Here is a 12,395-nt window from a genome sequence, read left to right on the forward strand (position 1 = left end):
CACTTCTGAATAAACATCAGCCATGGCCAACCTACACATTTGCACCTTCTAAAGGTGAGCAGCTCTAGGTAAGCAAGCACTATGCATTTATCCCCCCTTGAGACAAAAAGGAAAGAAACCCCAGGCACACGGGTGAATCTCAGAGGACAGGTAGCAAAGAACATCAAGGGGGGTAAAAGGGGGAGAAGCTAGTAAGAGCGAACAACAAAACCCTAATGAAAAACACCATTGCCAGGAGATATTAAGATACACAACAGAGAAGGGAAAACACATCGAAGCAGACTTTCAGAGCATGGGCATACATGTTTAGAAGTAGACACTTTCTGTCTCTTTATGTGGCCCTACTTCACTAAAACCATCCACTAACTTCAGTCACATTTCTGAAGTAAATGGATTACAGGGTCCTTTCAATGGGATGTATGGAATAATTTCCCCCAGAACAGAAAAGCTCCTGTTTGGTTTTTTTTTCAGCTATAGCTGTGAACTTGCTGATAGCCCACAAGAACATGGCAGAAGGAGGTAGTTACCATGAGCTTTACTAAACGGCCAAGAATTCCTTTTATAACTCAAACCTTCACACCATTTGAAAACTAGAAGAGGCATTCTGAAGTTCAAGTTTCCTCTTTATTACAGAAACTAAATTAATTTAGGGTGAAACCTTTGGAAGCCTCTAGTCCAAGCTCCCGTTCAAAGCCGGGCCCATGCCAACATGTCTGCATAAAGCCACAGCAAAGTTTTCCAGACAAACCAGCAGCATGGTGATATTCTAGATGAACAGATTAGCTTAACATTTTCTATGCAGCAACTTCAAGGCACAGTGGAGGAAAACAGTTGTAAAGCTAAAGTCAGTAGCTTTATAGACACAGGAAGCACCAAAAAATGTAATAAAATTGAAGAGTGTGTCACTGAGAAACTGGACAAACATCAAAATCCTTTTTACAGGGACACAATGGACACGACACATGTAAAAACAATTAGTTTCCTGTAAGTGTAAAGCTTGCTTTGATCAGAGGGACAGTCTCAAGCAGGAGTTTTCCATTGGACAGCCTGACAGTTCTTCACCAAAGCTCTCTAGACTCTTAAAGAATTCCTCTCTTGGCTTTTCCTGCAAATAAAGGTCCACCTATCTTAGAAATCAAAGAATGAAGTTGTCAGACAAGAGAAAAAGGACCGAGAAAACAGAACTTCTGGAAGTTATCCAAAGACTGTGAGTACACCTTCAGAGCTACACCTAAAAGCTGACTTCTCTCTGCTGGTATAGTCAAATTTCCCAGATTCCTTATGTTAAATCTTATCTAGGACAAGGACAGCTACCTGAAAAACGTCATCAAGAAAACCCAAATAAAGACTTAGTGGAGACAAACCATATCAATCCCACAGACTTGGAGGAATCAATAATACACCTTGTACTGACAGTCTGACTGAAATAAAGAGCTTCTTCCTCCGAATACAAATCACAAACTCAAAGTTGAACATTTTCAAACCACCCTGCCCAAGTCTTTCTATGTAAGTAACCAAAGCATCCAATGATGGACCACAAAAAGTGCTGTGACAATGGTTCTCCAACAGCATGAGAAACCCTCCCCTAGCCTTCAGACACTACCAAAAAAAATTTTTAAAAAAATCCTTCAACAAAAATGCACATTTTCAGATGTTTTCCTGCTTATGAACTGAAGGCTGTTCCACTCACAGCCTGGACTGAAAAACTGGTCTTCTTTCCCCAGGCACAGACTACCACAGGCAGTTATGTCAGCAGACGAACATCCACAGAGCTCATACTCTCCCCAGGAATTATAAGGAAGTCCAACATCAGATACTGATAAACAGATTAAAATACTGCTTGATGAACTTTGCACAAGAAGCGTATTTCCTTGAGACTTAAGGAGAAAATTCAGGGAACTTCCACTTGTAGAGAACCATTTGTTGTTCGATTTTGTTCTGTTTTCTTTTATATTTCCACTAGATGTCTAGATTGTGGGGGAAAAAGGCTGCCGTTCTCTTGACAAAAGCTCCCAAGGGGACTATCTAGAGTCATTATCACAGTTTTGGAAATCTATGAATGGAAAAAACTTCATGCAAGCACAATGCATTACCAGCAGTTGAAATACTCTACTATCCACAATGTAAAGTCATTTGTCTTGGAGACACGATTAACTTAGGGTATTAAGCAACATTTTAGTAAACTGGTGATGAATATTAATGTCACACCACAGATTTTCTTTGTGACTGATGACTATGGTGTGAGCTCTGAGCTAACAACTGTTGTAAGTCACCTGGACCTAGCAATACCCCCTTCTCCTATATAGCTGCCTGGGGATCAGCACAGAGCACAACAGACAGCATACACCTTTATTACAAACTAGTATACCAGGAAAACAAGGCTTTCAGAAGGCACCACAATGTACTGGATACAAAGAAGTTGGTTTTGCACTAAGTACTTGAGGCTGTCGACAAACAATAGACCAGATATGATGAGTTTCCCATTTTCTGACAGAAGGTCAAAAAGAAAGGTGCCTGAAACACAGCCACCCAGAATATCAGAATAATCCCTTCACAGAAAAAGTGCTTTGCTAGGTCCTTTGCCAGTTATTAATTGACTTGTGTCTGAAGCATATTTACGCTATAAATTCTTAATGTTGTCTGATGTAGTTATGAATGTCCTCATCCACAAAAAAAACCCTGAATATTTGTAACTTCTTGTAGTCTGGCCTAAATGAAATCTTTAGTCTTTTAAGTTATTTATCTATGCACATCTGAAATATATCCTCTTATTTACTTTATCATATTTTCCCATCTATAAAAGGGAGATATTACCAACTTGTCTATCCCACAGGGACTAAGGGATTAAAATACTAAGCACTGTACGTTTGAGTTGGTGCAAACATCTGCCCTTTATATATCCTCTCCCTAGATTTGACATCTTTCATTCTACCCACTGAGCTTGAAGGAGTTTTATAATACATGATGTATCAGAGAAAGTGTTTGTGGTCATTTTCTAAAGAATGAACATTTATAAAGAGGAAGTAACAGAAGAAAACCAGGAACACTGAGGATATTTCAAGGTCCACAATGCATGAGTTGGGTTGGTAGACAGCACAGGGATACCTCAAACATCTTCAAATATTAATCCTTTATTCGTTGACGATAGGGAAGATAAATTGCATTTTCTGGATTTAGAGGAAAACTCTCACACTGTTTATTATTTTTCAAAACTCCTGAGTACACAAGTGCTGCTGGGAGGCGAGGGAGATGGGACAGAAAAGGTAATTAGTCCGTGATGCATTTGGGAGAAGTGCTTTCAGCTGCCTGTGCTCCAGCCACACATCTCAGAAATGATGTATGGGACCTATGGCCTTTGTCATTTGCCAAAACTGCCTAGTTCCATGCTACTGTAGGCTTAAACAGGAGGTGTTTGGGGATAAAACATCCTACGTATACAGAAAAACATTTTTTTAAATGTTATTTCTGCTTTGCTAGTACACAGTACTTCATGAAGGCTATTACATTAAAATGTCACTCACAGCTCTTGGCTAGGTACAAAGAAGGCTTGCTTCCCTTAACAAAGATGCTTTCTATCCACATCAAGATTTACCCAGAGCTCCCTCCTTTAAGCTCCCTACCTCATGTAGTTGAATATAAGGGCACTTGCACTTTCTCCAGTATCTTCTCAACATTATGCATACCTTCAAACTGATTGTCTATTCCTCCTACACTTTTCTAATGGCACTTCCACATAAGAAACAGAACACTAGAAATTCATAATATTTGATCTTCCTTTTGAAGTTACATGCTCCTCAAGCACAGATTAAAAATGCAAAAAGTAAATTAAAGCCTTCAACTCTCAGAAAGCATATGACTAATTCAAACAGTCACCTGCCATTGCCATGTCCCGAACGCTTCTCAACTGCATCTCAACAGTTGTAAAGTGTTACGTTTTGAAGTTTCCAAGACATGGAAAACAGTAGAAGTATTTAAAGATCTTAAAAAAAAAAAAAAAAAATCACCCTGGAATTGACAACTACATAAGAACTCAACCTTTACTTCGAGTGAAAACGTAGGCAAACACAAACATCACATCAACTCTTAAAGAAAGTTTTCAAGTCACTGAGGGAAGTCAACGAGCAGCAGTTACTCAGTGGATGCCATTTTAAATCTTTCTGAATCAGAAATACATGGTCTTGTGAACTGACACAGGAAATCTGTCTCAAGAAAAGGATGCATTCAAAGGAGACCCAGGATACTGAATTTGGAATGCATCTTGCTCATTTTCTTCAGGACAACTCTGAAAGAGTGTCTTTGACAGGACAACTCTTGGGATCACTTTGGACAGACATTTAGGAGCCTACATCAGACCACAAATCGTGTGTTGACATTTCAGTAGAATAACTCCTTCTATCAGTTCTATTCTTGAAGGGTCAGTCCTTCCCATGAAATGGTTGAACTCCTCATTACACTGGTAACCTTCAAAGCATGGCATAGCTGAAGCCAAATAAAAATTACTGGTGCACGCTTCAAAACAAGTCAATCTGCATCTATCTCAATCATAGTAGCCTACTCACAGTTGCCTTTCGATCTTAGGTATACCAAGCATAAGTATAAACTTATTGTTCAGTTCTGAGAAAGGGTCTTCTCTTGAAGTCAACTCAAAATTCAGCTTCCTCAATGGCAAGAAACAGATGGATTCTGCTTCAAGGATTATGACAGTGCTTTTTTGCTCCAAGAAAAACTCAAAGGAAATACAGAAGAATGTAAACTGTTCCCAACTAACTGTTTTTCATCGAAATAGGCAATTGGCTGATGACAAAAAACTTCATTGCTATGTTGTGTAACTCACAGAAATAGACAGTTTAAACAGATGTTTTTATGTTCATTCATCCAAAGATTCTACAAGAATGAGCAAGTTATCAATATTTCTTTTTAAAGGCAATAGCATAGCACCTTGGAATATAATCATCCAGAATACACACTTTTCACATTCTTAGCACATTTTCAGTATCTTATGTACAAAAATTATTAGTCCCAGAATCATTTTGTGGTATTAGACTAAGGAAAGAATCCACACAGACAAAACACTATGAAGAAACAGATGGAAAAAGTGGCAAGGGATGTGCTTTGCCAAAGACTGCACACATCAAGTAAAATATAAATGTAATACACCATTATTTCAACTACAACTTCCTATGCTTTCTTTGTGGTTATATATAGATAGCTCTCCCAGGCTTTTTATAAATGTTTAATAGTATTATTTGCTTGTACAAGCTGGGAATTTGAGATGAGGTCTTCAGCTCAGTTCAGACTTAATTGATGTGATATCTCTGTACTGCAATTTCTACCTGTTTGGCTTATACTCATGCCGTCTCCCAAGTGTAGAGCCTCTAATTGGAAGTTTTCCCCAAATCCCACTCCCTGGTACACTGCTGGGCAGCACATATAAGGTACAGTATAACCATGACATGAAACCCACTGCAGAGGAATATAGCAAAAAGTACAAGAAACTGTATATTTGTTGGGTTTTTTAATTGCTGGAAGAACAAATAAAGCCTTTCATACAACTATCCCCTCTGCAATTTTGTAATAAGAAAGTTCAAGAAAGTGGAAAAAGCAAAAGAATTTAAGAACTTCCTAATCAAGGCAGTTTCTTCATTTGTTTTGCCTTTCAAGCACATAGGCCTGAAAGTGAACACCCAGGATACTAATGCTGTCTGCCTCCCAAGGTATCCAAGAATGAACAACAAAGAAACCTCTCCCTAGCCCTTACTCCTGCCACCATCACCATTGTTACATACCTCAAGATGGGCAGAAATAGAACTTCACCACTGCAAATGTATCATGGACTTTTTGAACAGTATAGAGATTCTTTTTGGTTTAATTATTCCCAAGACTCCCTACTATAGTTTGCTGTTCTGACTGCACAGGGGTGACATTTTCATATAACAGTCTAAGATTCTAGTTTTCACTGACTGATAAATAACTTTCCTCACTTTTTCTGATACCTATCATATTACTAGATGGATTTTTACCACTAAAAGAAGTGAGGTGAGATAAAAGATGCAGTGAAGAAGATAAATGGATTCCTCTTGGTGAAAATATTGAGCATAGGACAGGCTGCGTACACTCAGCTATTGTCTCCTGAACAGCTCTAGTCAGACAGTAAAGCAGAACTCACTATATCAATGATACACACAGTTCAATGGGGAAGAAAAGACCATGATTTCATTTCTCCTGCACCTTTTTTCCCCCACCATGTCAGCTTCCATCACCATCCCACTTTCCTACCACCCATTTCCTTACCAGAAGGAAAAGTTTCAATCAAATGAACCTGGGGAAGTGTTGGAATGAGGATGCAGTTAATAATTTAAAAGTAATACAGAATTGATGCAAAAAAACAAAAAGAGTTCTCATTTGTCCTGAGGATCCCTCTGTGATTTAAACAGTGTTCCAGAGAGAAAATGGTAAAAATCACACTACAGACCAAGGAGCCCAAATATAGCACATGCCAAATACTGGTCAATGCCTCAGGCACCTAGTCTTTATTTCAAGCTGAATTTCCAATGAAGCAAGTTAAGGCAAGTTAAGGACATTTCTCTAACTCCGCTTCTTCTAATACTTCAAACAGGTGCCTAAACAGAATACTGACAATTATAACGAAAAATCCATTATATATTTATCTCTTGTAATTAATTTTCCCATTAAATATTATAAGTATTCAGCAACTGATACTCTGCAACAGTTTGCATGCTGTTTGCATTGTGCTTGCTTTATTTAAGGGACCAAGCACCCTTCATATTTAAACAAGTAGAGATAAAAAATGATTGTAAACACTAGTCAAAGTTGATTCTTAAGCATAATGAGTCTGGGAATTTGAGCCATCAACGCTTCCCAGACAAACACTTTACTGGCAGTGCTTACATGGGGGAGCCTCCACACATCTGCAGTCAAAGTCATGGGCAGCCAGAAGTGGAGAAGTAGCATGGATGCCTGTTGTACAGCAACTGTCAACCCCTCCATAAAAAGTCAAAACTGAAGGTAATGCTGACCGTGAACTCTACAGCCATAAATTAATTGCATTCTCTTCCCCAAACTACTGAAATTCCAAAACAGACATCTGAAAGCTCCAAACAAATAATATAGCAGCAATGTGAAAAGAAAGCACAAATGCCAGTGCTACATGTTTGCATCTACGGAACAGTTGATGAGTTTAGTAACAAGAGATTTTTCAGTGCTTCAGATCATTACAGAACCCACCTCTTGGAAAGGCTGAACCCCAAGAGGAAAAATAAAGCAACAATGCTCGGTTTCAAAGGCAAAAAAACCCATCTTCTGTTCGAATGAAAGAGGTGATTCTGACTCTCTTACCTGCTGAACATATCTGTCTGTAGTTTTCCACATATAGTAATATTCTATTATGCTTGTTAAGGACTTCCATGGGAGCTAGGGACATAAAGGAAAAGCAGCAGTCATTGCAGGGAGCTGGCACACAGCCTCACTGAAAATCACAGGATTCATTTGACAGACAGTTTATAGCAGAGACTTGCAACTACTAACCCTCCTAACAAAAAAAGACAGTCAGTGTCTCAATCTCCTAAGGGCTTTAAATGCACATGGGACCCATGTTACATTAGATGTCCTTTCAAAAAATAGTGCTTTCAATGTAGAAGTAGAGCAGGTTACAGGAAAATCTTCATGCCAGATTGGCTCCACAGTAAACCATTGAAGGGAGGCACAATGTGGAAGGGAACCCACTGTCTCAGACTCTCTCCACTTGAGCAGCAAAGACTGGAGCAAGAGCCACAACTACATTACCACAGCTCTGATCTTCCTGGCTTCTATGGAGCTGCCCTCCCCGCCCCCCCCCCCCCCCCCCCCCCAAAAAAAAAAGAGTAATAACTACTAACAGAATTGTGCCCTGCCAGCTCTGCTCTCTGTGTGAGCACGAGGATTTCAGCAGGACCACAAAGAGTGTTGTGCTGTTTCCAAGTCCCTCTGTCTAAAAGATGAGAACACAGGACAAGCAACACTGAAACTACTTGTTTTGTTCCAGGGGACTCGAACAGCGATACAGCAAAATTTGGCTCTCTTTACAGTGGTCCTTTCAATCTGTAGGCTGAGCACCTAGGGTGGAACTTTGGCCAAACTACAGGACACTTCCCTTGGATGCCCAGGATTCCTTTTTAAGACTTTAAAAAGGCCCTTTCTGAAACTGCATTATAAAAGTGACTAAATTTTCATGTTTCAGAAGGCCCAGTACTTATTCTCCTTCAAACACAAATTAATCTACAGCAGCTAGGCTGTCACAACACTTTCCTAAATCCTCCCTCAGCTGTAGTGGAGCAGATGATTTTAAATTAATGTCTCTAAACGAAAAGCTATCATCTGAGATTTGAAATTCTGCCTGTATAACAGGCTGTCATCAGCATGAGGTCTGCCTTTCCCCAATTTACAGCAAGACACATGCTCCAGTTCAAAGCCCTCTTCTTCAACATGAAGAAAAACAACACAGTTTAGACAAGCTGTAAACCAGTTCTGTCACTGATCAGAACTGGTCACCATGTGGGCTCTCATTTTATATACTTACAAAATCTTGCTGAATGTCAGTGAAATCTTTTCCATATTTTTCTAGCGCTTCCTCGAAGAGGTTTGCCTCTGAAGCAGACCACTCTTCCATCTCATCTCTGCACAGGACTGGCCCACCTTGTGGCACAAGCGCAGAGATTGCCTTGGAAATGTCATAGACATTTTTGTGCAAAGTGTCCATAGCATGGAACTACACAGTTGTAAGAGAGAAAAATAAATGTAAGAACAAACATCTATGGAGAAAAAAATGCTTAACAATGAAACAGCAGTAACAAGAATTCTGCACCAAGTATTTGAGGGTGCAGTGTTCTACACCTAAGACAAAGTCAGTAAAAACTTGTTCCAACCTTAGATTCACTGTGACTGTTAGCATACAAGTCTAACATTCACTAACAATAGCGGGGTTTGTGAAACACAAGCCCTTGCCTATCAGTAAGTCCTGTTTAGCTACTCACCAGCACCACCACTGTAGCGCTACTGATAAGAAAATTCATAGGATAGAGACCCACTCACCCAGGACTGAGCAGCCCTGTTAGGTACCACCATCCACAGATGGGGCATGAACATAGAGGTCCAACAGCATATTTTCTAATAAACTTAGCCATGCACTTTCTTCGTCAAACAATCCACAAAAATTGCAAATAAGAAAAATATTTAAGGGCAGCAACCCATGCATACAATTCCCCCAAAGGCCAGAAATCCCAAAAAAGATTCAAGTCACACATCATAGCTGAGTAGGAAAAAAGAATTACTCCCTGGAGCAATTACTCCTCAGAAAGCTGAATTACAACTGTCTGCAACTTGTGATTTACAAGGGCTGAGCGCATGCTGTGAGGGAGGAATTGGTGTTAGTATATGAAAGCTTGATTTTATTTCCTGATTTCTGTAGTTTTAATCAGGATGTTATTTGCCTTTCATCATACCAGTCACGTGCACGTGCATAATTTATCTATATTGTTCTACCCTAGAATTTGTTCTATGTATGATTTCATATTATTCCAGTTAGGAGGTGAGGCTTTGATAACAGTTCTCTGGAGACTTCTTAAATTTTATTCAAATTTTCATTAAAACTCTCTCAAGCATGTAAGTTCAAGTTTTCCCTTTTTTCTGTCAACTCAGAATCACTTGTGATTATAAAATATTAACAATGTCACCACTCCTCAGGAACTCTAAAATGAAGCTCGTCAAAGACAAGAACTGGATCCATTGAAATTTCTTATCTGGCCACAAGTTTTTCCCCCACATGATCTTGCCCAAGGATGCCAGTAACAGTCTGGTGTTGGAGAAGTGATGGCACTCTGGCATTATAACTTTGCAGACAGGCAGATAATCATTTGCATTCTTCTCAAGACAGCTACTAAGCCCATGTGGGATATGGGCTGTGAAGTATATCATCAAAACATTGTAATAAAATGAAACAAAGATAAAATTATCTCATAGAATTATCCATGATGGACCATAGGAGGCACAAGGCCAGAAAAAGTTACTTCATATGTAAATAAAGGGTTCCTTTACAAAGCTGGGATCTGCTTCACAGCAGGCCACAATTACAATCCATCTGCCCTCTCTCTTTGCCAACTGTTATTGCTGAGGTGAATATTTTGCATCTCTCAGAACCTTAAGGTCCTCTTAAAAAATCTTACCAGCGTGATGTCCCTAGAGGCTGCTGCAGCACTCATGTGCAAACTTGGCTGTCTGACAGAACTACTGCAATCTAGCGCTCGGGCAAAAGTACCAACAGACCTGAAAGAAATTAAACAGAGCATTAAGTTTGCATGCAAAACAAGCATAAATATAAACACCCAACCAACACTTTTTGAGGTCAGCAGACTCCACTTCTTAGTAAAAAGATTACATTGTTTGGCACTAGTTCTGAGCCAGAGACTGTTCTCTTCAGATGTGGTTTGTTATTATGAACACTTTACTCAGTTGATACGACCAAAGAGGCTTCGGCGTAGGAGGGGAGACAGTGAAAGACTCAAGGATCACAAACAGAGAGTTTTGAACTATTCTCTTATCCCTTATAGAATCATAGAATGGTTTGGGTTGGAAGGGACCTTAAAGCTCATCTAGTCCCACCCCCCCTGCCATGAGCAGGGACACCTTCCACTAGCCCAGGTTGCTCAAAGCCCCGTCCAACCTGGCCTTGAACACTGCCAGGGAGGGGGCAGCCACAGCTGCTCTAGGCAACCTCATCCAGTGTCTCGCCACCCCCACAGTAAAGAATTTCTTCCTCAAACCAAATCTAAATCTAAATCTACCCTCTTTCAGTTTAAAACTGTTACCCCTCATCCTATCCCTACACTCCCTGATCAAGAGTCCCTCCCCAGCTTTCCTGTAGCCCCCTTTAAGTACTGGAAGGCTGCTATAAGGTCTCCCTGGAGCCTTCTCTTCTCCAGGCTGGACAACCCCAACTCACTCAGTCTGCCCTCACAGGGGAGGTGCTTCAGCCCACTGATAATCTTTGTGGCCTCCTCTGGACCCACTCAAGCAGGTCCATGTCCTTCTGATGTTGGGTGCCCCCAGAGCTGGACACAGCACTGCAGGGGGTGTCTCACGAGAGTGAAGTAGAGGGGGAGAATGACCTCCCTTGACCTGCTGGCCACACCTGATGCAGCCTGGGGTATAGTTGGCTTTCTGGGCTGCAAGTGCACCATTGTTGGCTCATAGTCAGTTTTCCATCCACCAATAGCCTGAAGTCTTTCTCCACAGGGCTGCTCTCAACCCACTCTTCTCCCAGCCTGTATTTGTGCTTGGGATTGCCCCAACACATGTGCAGGGTCTCTCAGACTTAAGCTTTAACAGAAACTGAGCACAAACCATCTTTATGAATGGCAATAGTCTCTTCCACAATGGCAAGAGCAGGGCTACATTGTCCAAAGGTACAGAGGCAGATGCCAAGACCATACAGAAAAAGATTCAGTAATGCAAGCAATTTTTCAAAAAATTTCAGTAAAATAAAAAACAATCTTTGTTTTACAACTTAATATTGTATAATACACATATTACATATCCTGCATAATAATACAGCAATTCTCAAACATTTTCCAATGCCAGCCATTCTGGCATCTGAGGCCACAATCCCCATGCTCCTTTTATTCCTAAAGGAATTGGAAAAACTTTTAACAGGAACATCGATTCCAGCAATTCCTACTCCCCTCACTGCTTGCTACATCACACGGGTGAAATGCTTGTGCTCCTGCATGGTGAACTGGAGCTGAACTCCTCTGAGCAACTACAACAACCACAAAAAGTGGGGTAGGTCTCTTCCCTACACTCAGATCATGACTCCAAACTAGTCGAGTGCACAGAGGAAAAAGCTAGTGCCAAGCAGTGAAGGAGTAGGAAAGGTAAATGCTTAAGCAGTAGTTGTCATCGAATATCTAATTTTGGCCAAAATCCAAAACAGTCTCCCCCACCCAAGTTTCTGTGGCGATTCACACTTCGCCCTCTCCCCAGCCTCCTATCACTATCCCAATCTCTGCTTCACAACTCCCCCGTCCCCTGCTTTAGCTGAACTGAAACTTTTTTGTCTGTGTGTGTGGCATCTAATTATAAACTAGATCACTGATTCCAGACAGAAGCAATTTTTATACTGATCTTTTCAGTGATTCTCATTACAGCACATACTTTCAAGCAGCTGTATCAGTGGTGAACAGCCAGAAAGAACCACTAAAACCAGCCTTGCCACCAAAAGCCTACACAAGGTGGAAAGCCCCATCACAAAGCAGCTCTACAGTCACTGTAAACCAACCCACACGCAAACCCCCAGCCGCTGGAGCACTTACACCCTCTCACTTCCTGCTGGGTCTTCCTGACAC

At 40.6% G+C, this 12,395-nt stretch overlaps 1 protein-coding gene across 3 annotated transcripts in view; it reads right to left on the minus strand.

Moving 5' to 3' along the window:
• Positions 1 to 12,395, minus strand: part of MTA1 (metastasis associated 1) — a 69,105-nt gene that overhangs the window by 35,615 nt on the left and 21,095 nt on the right. For all 3 annotated transcript variants that reach the window (XM_074906811.1, XM_074906812.1, XM_074906813.1), the window contains exons 8-10: positions 10,218 to 10,317; positions 8,576 to 8,764; positions 7,357 to 7,431 (exon numbers count right to left, since the gene is read on the minus strand). In XM_074906811.1, the coding sequence (XP_074762912.1) occupies positions 7,357 to 7,431; positions 8,576 to 8,764; positions 10,218 to 10,317 (364 nt within the window). The remainder of the gene's footprint in view (positions 1 to 7,356; positions 7,432 to 8,575; positions 8,765 to 10,217; positions 10,318 to 12,395) is intronic.

This window comes from Athene noctua, chromosome 5 (genome assembly GCF_965140245.1).
Source record: "Athene noctua chromosome 5, bAthNoc1.hap1.1, whole genome shotgun sequence".
Lineage (NCBI taxonomy): Eukaryota > Metazoa > Chordata > Aves > Strigiformes > Strigidae > Athene > Athene noctua.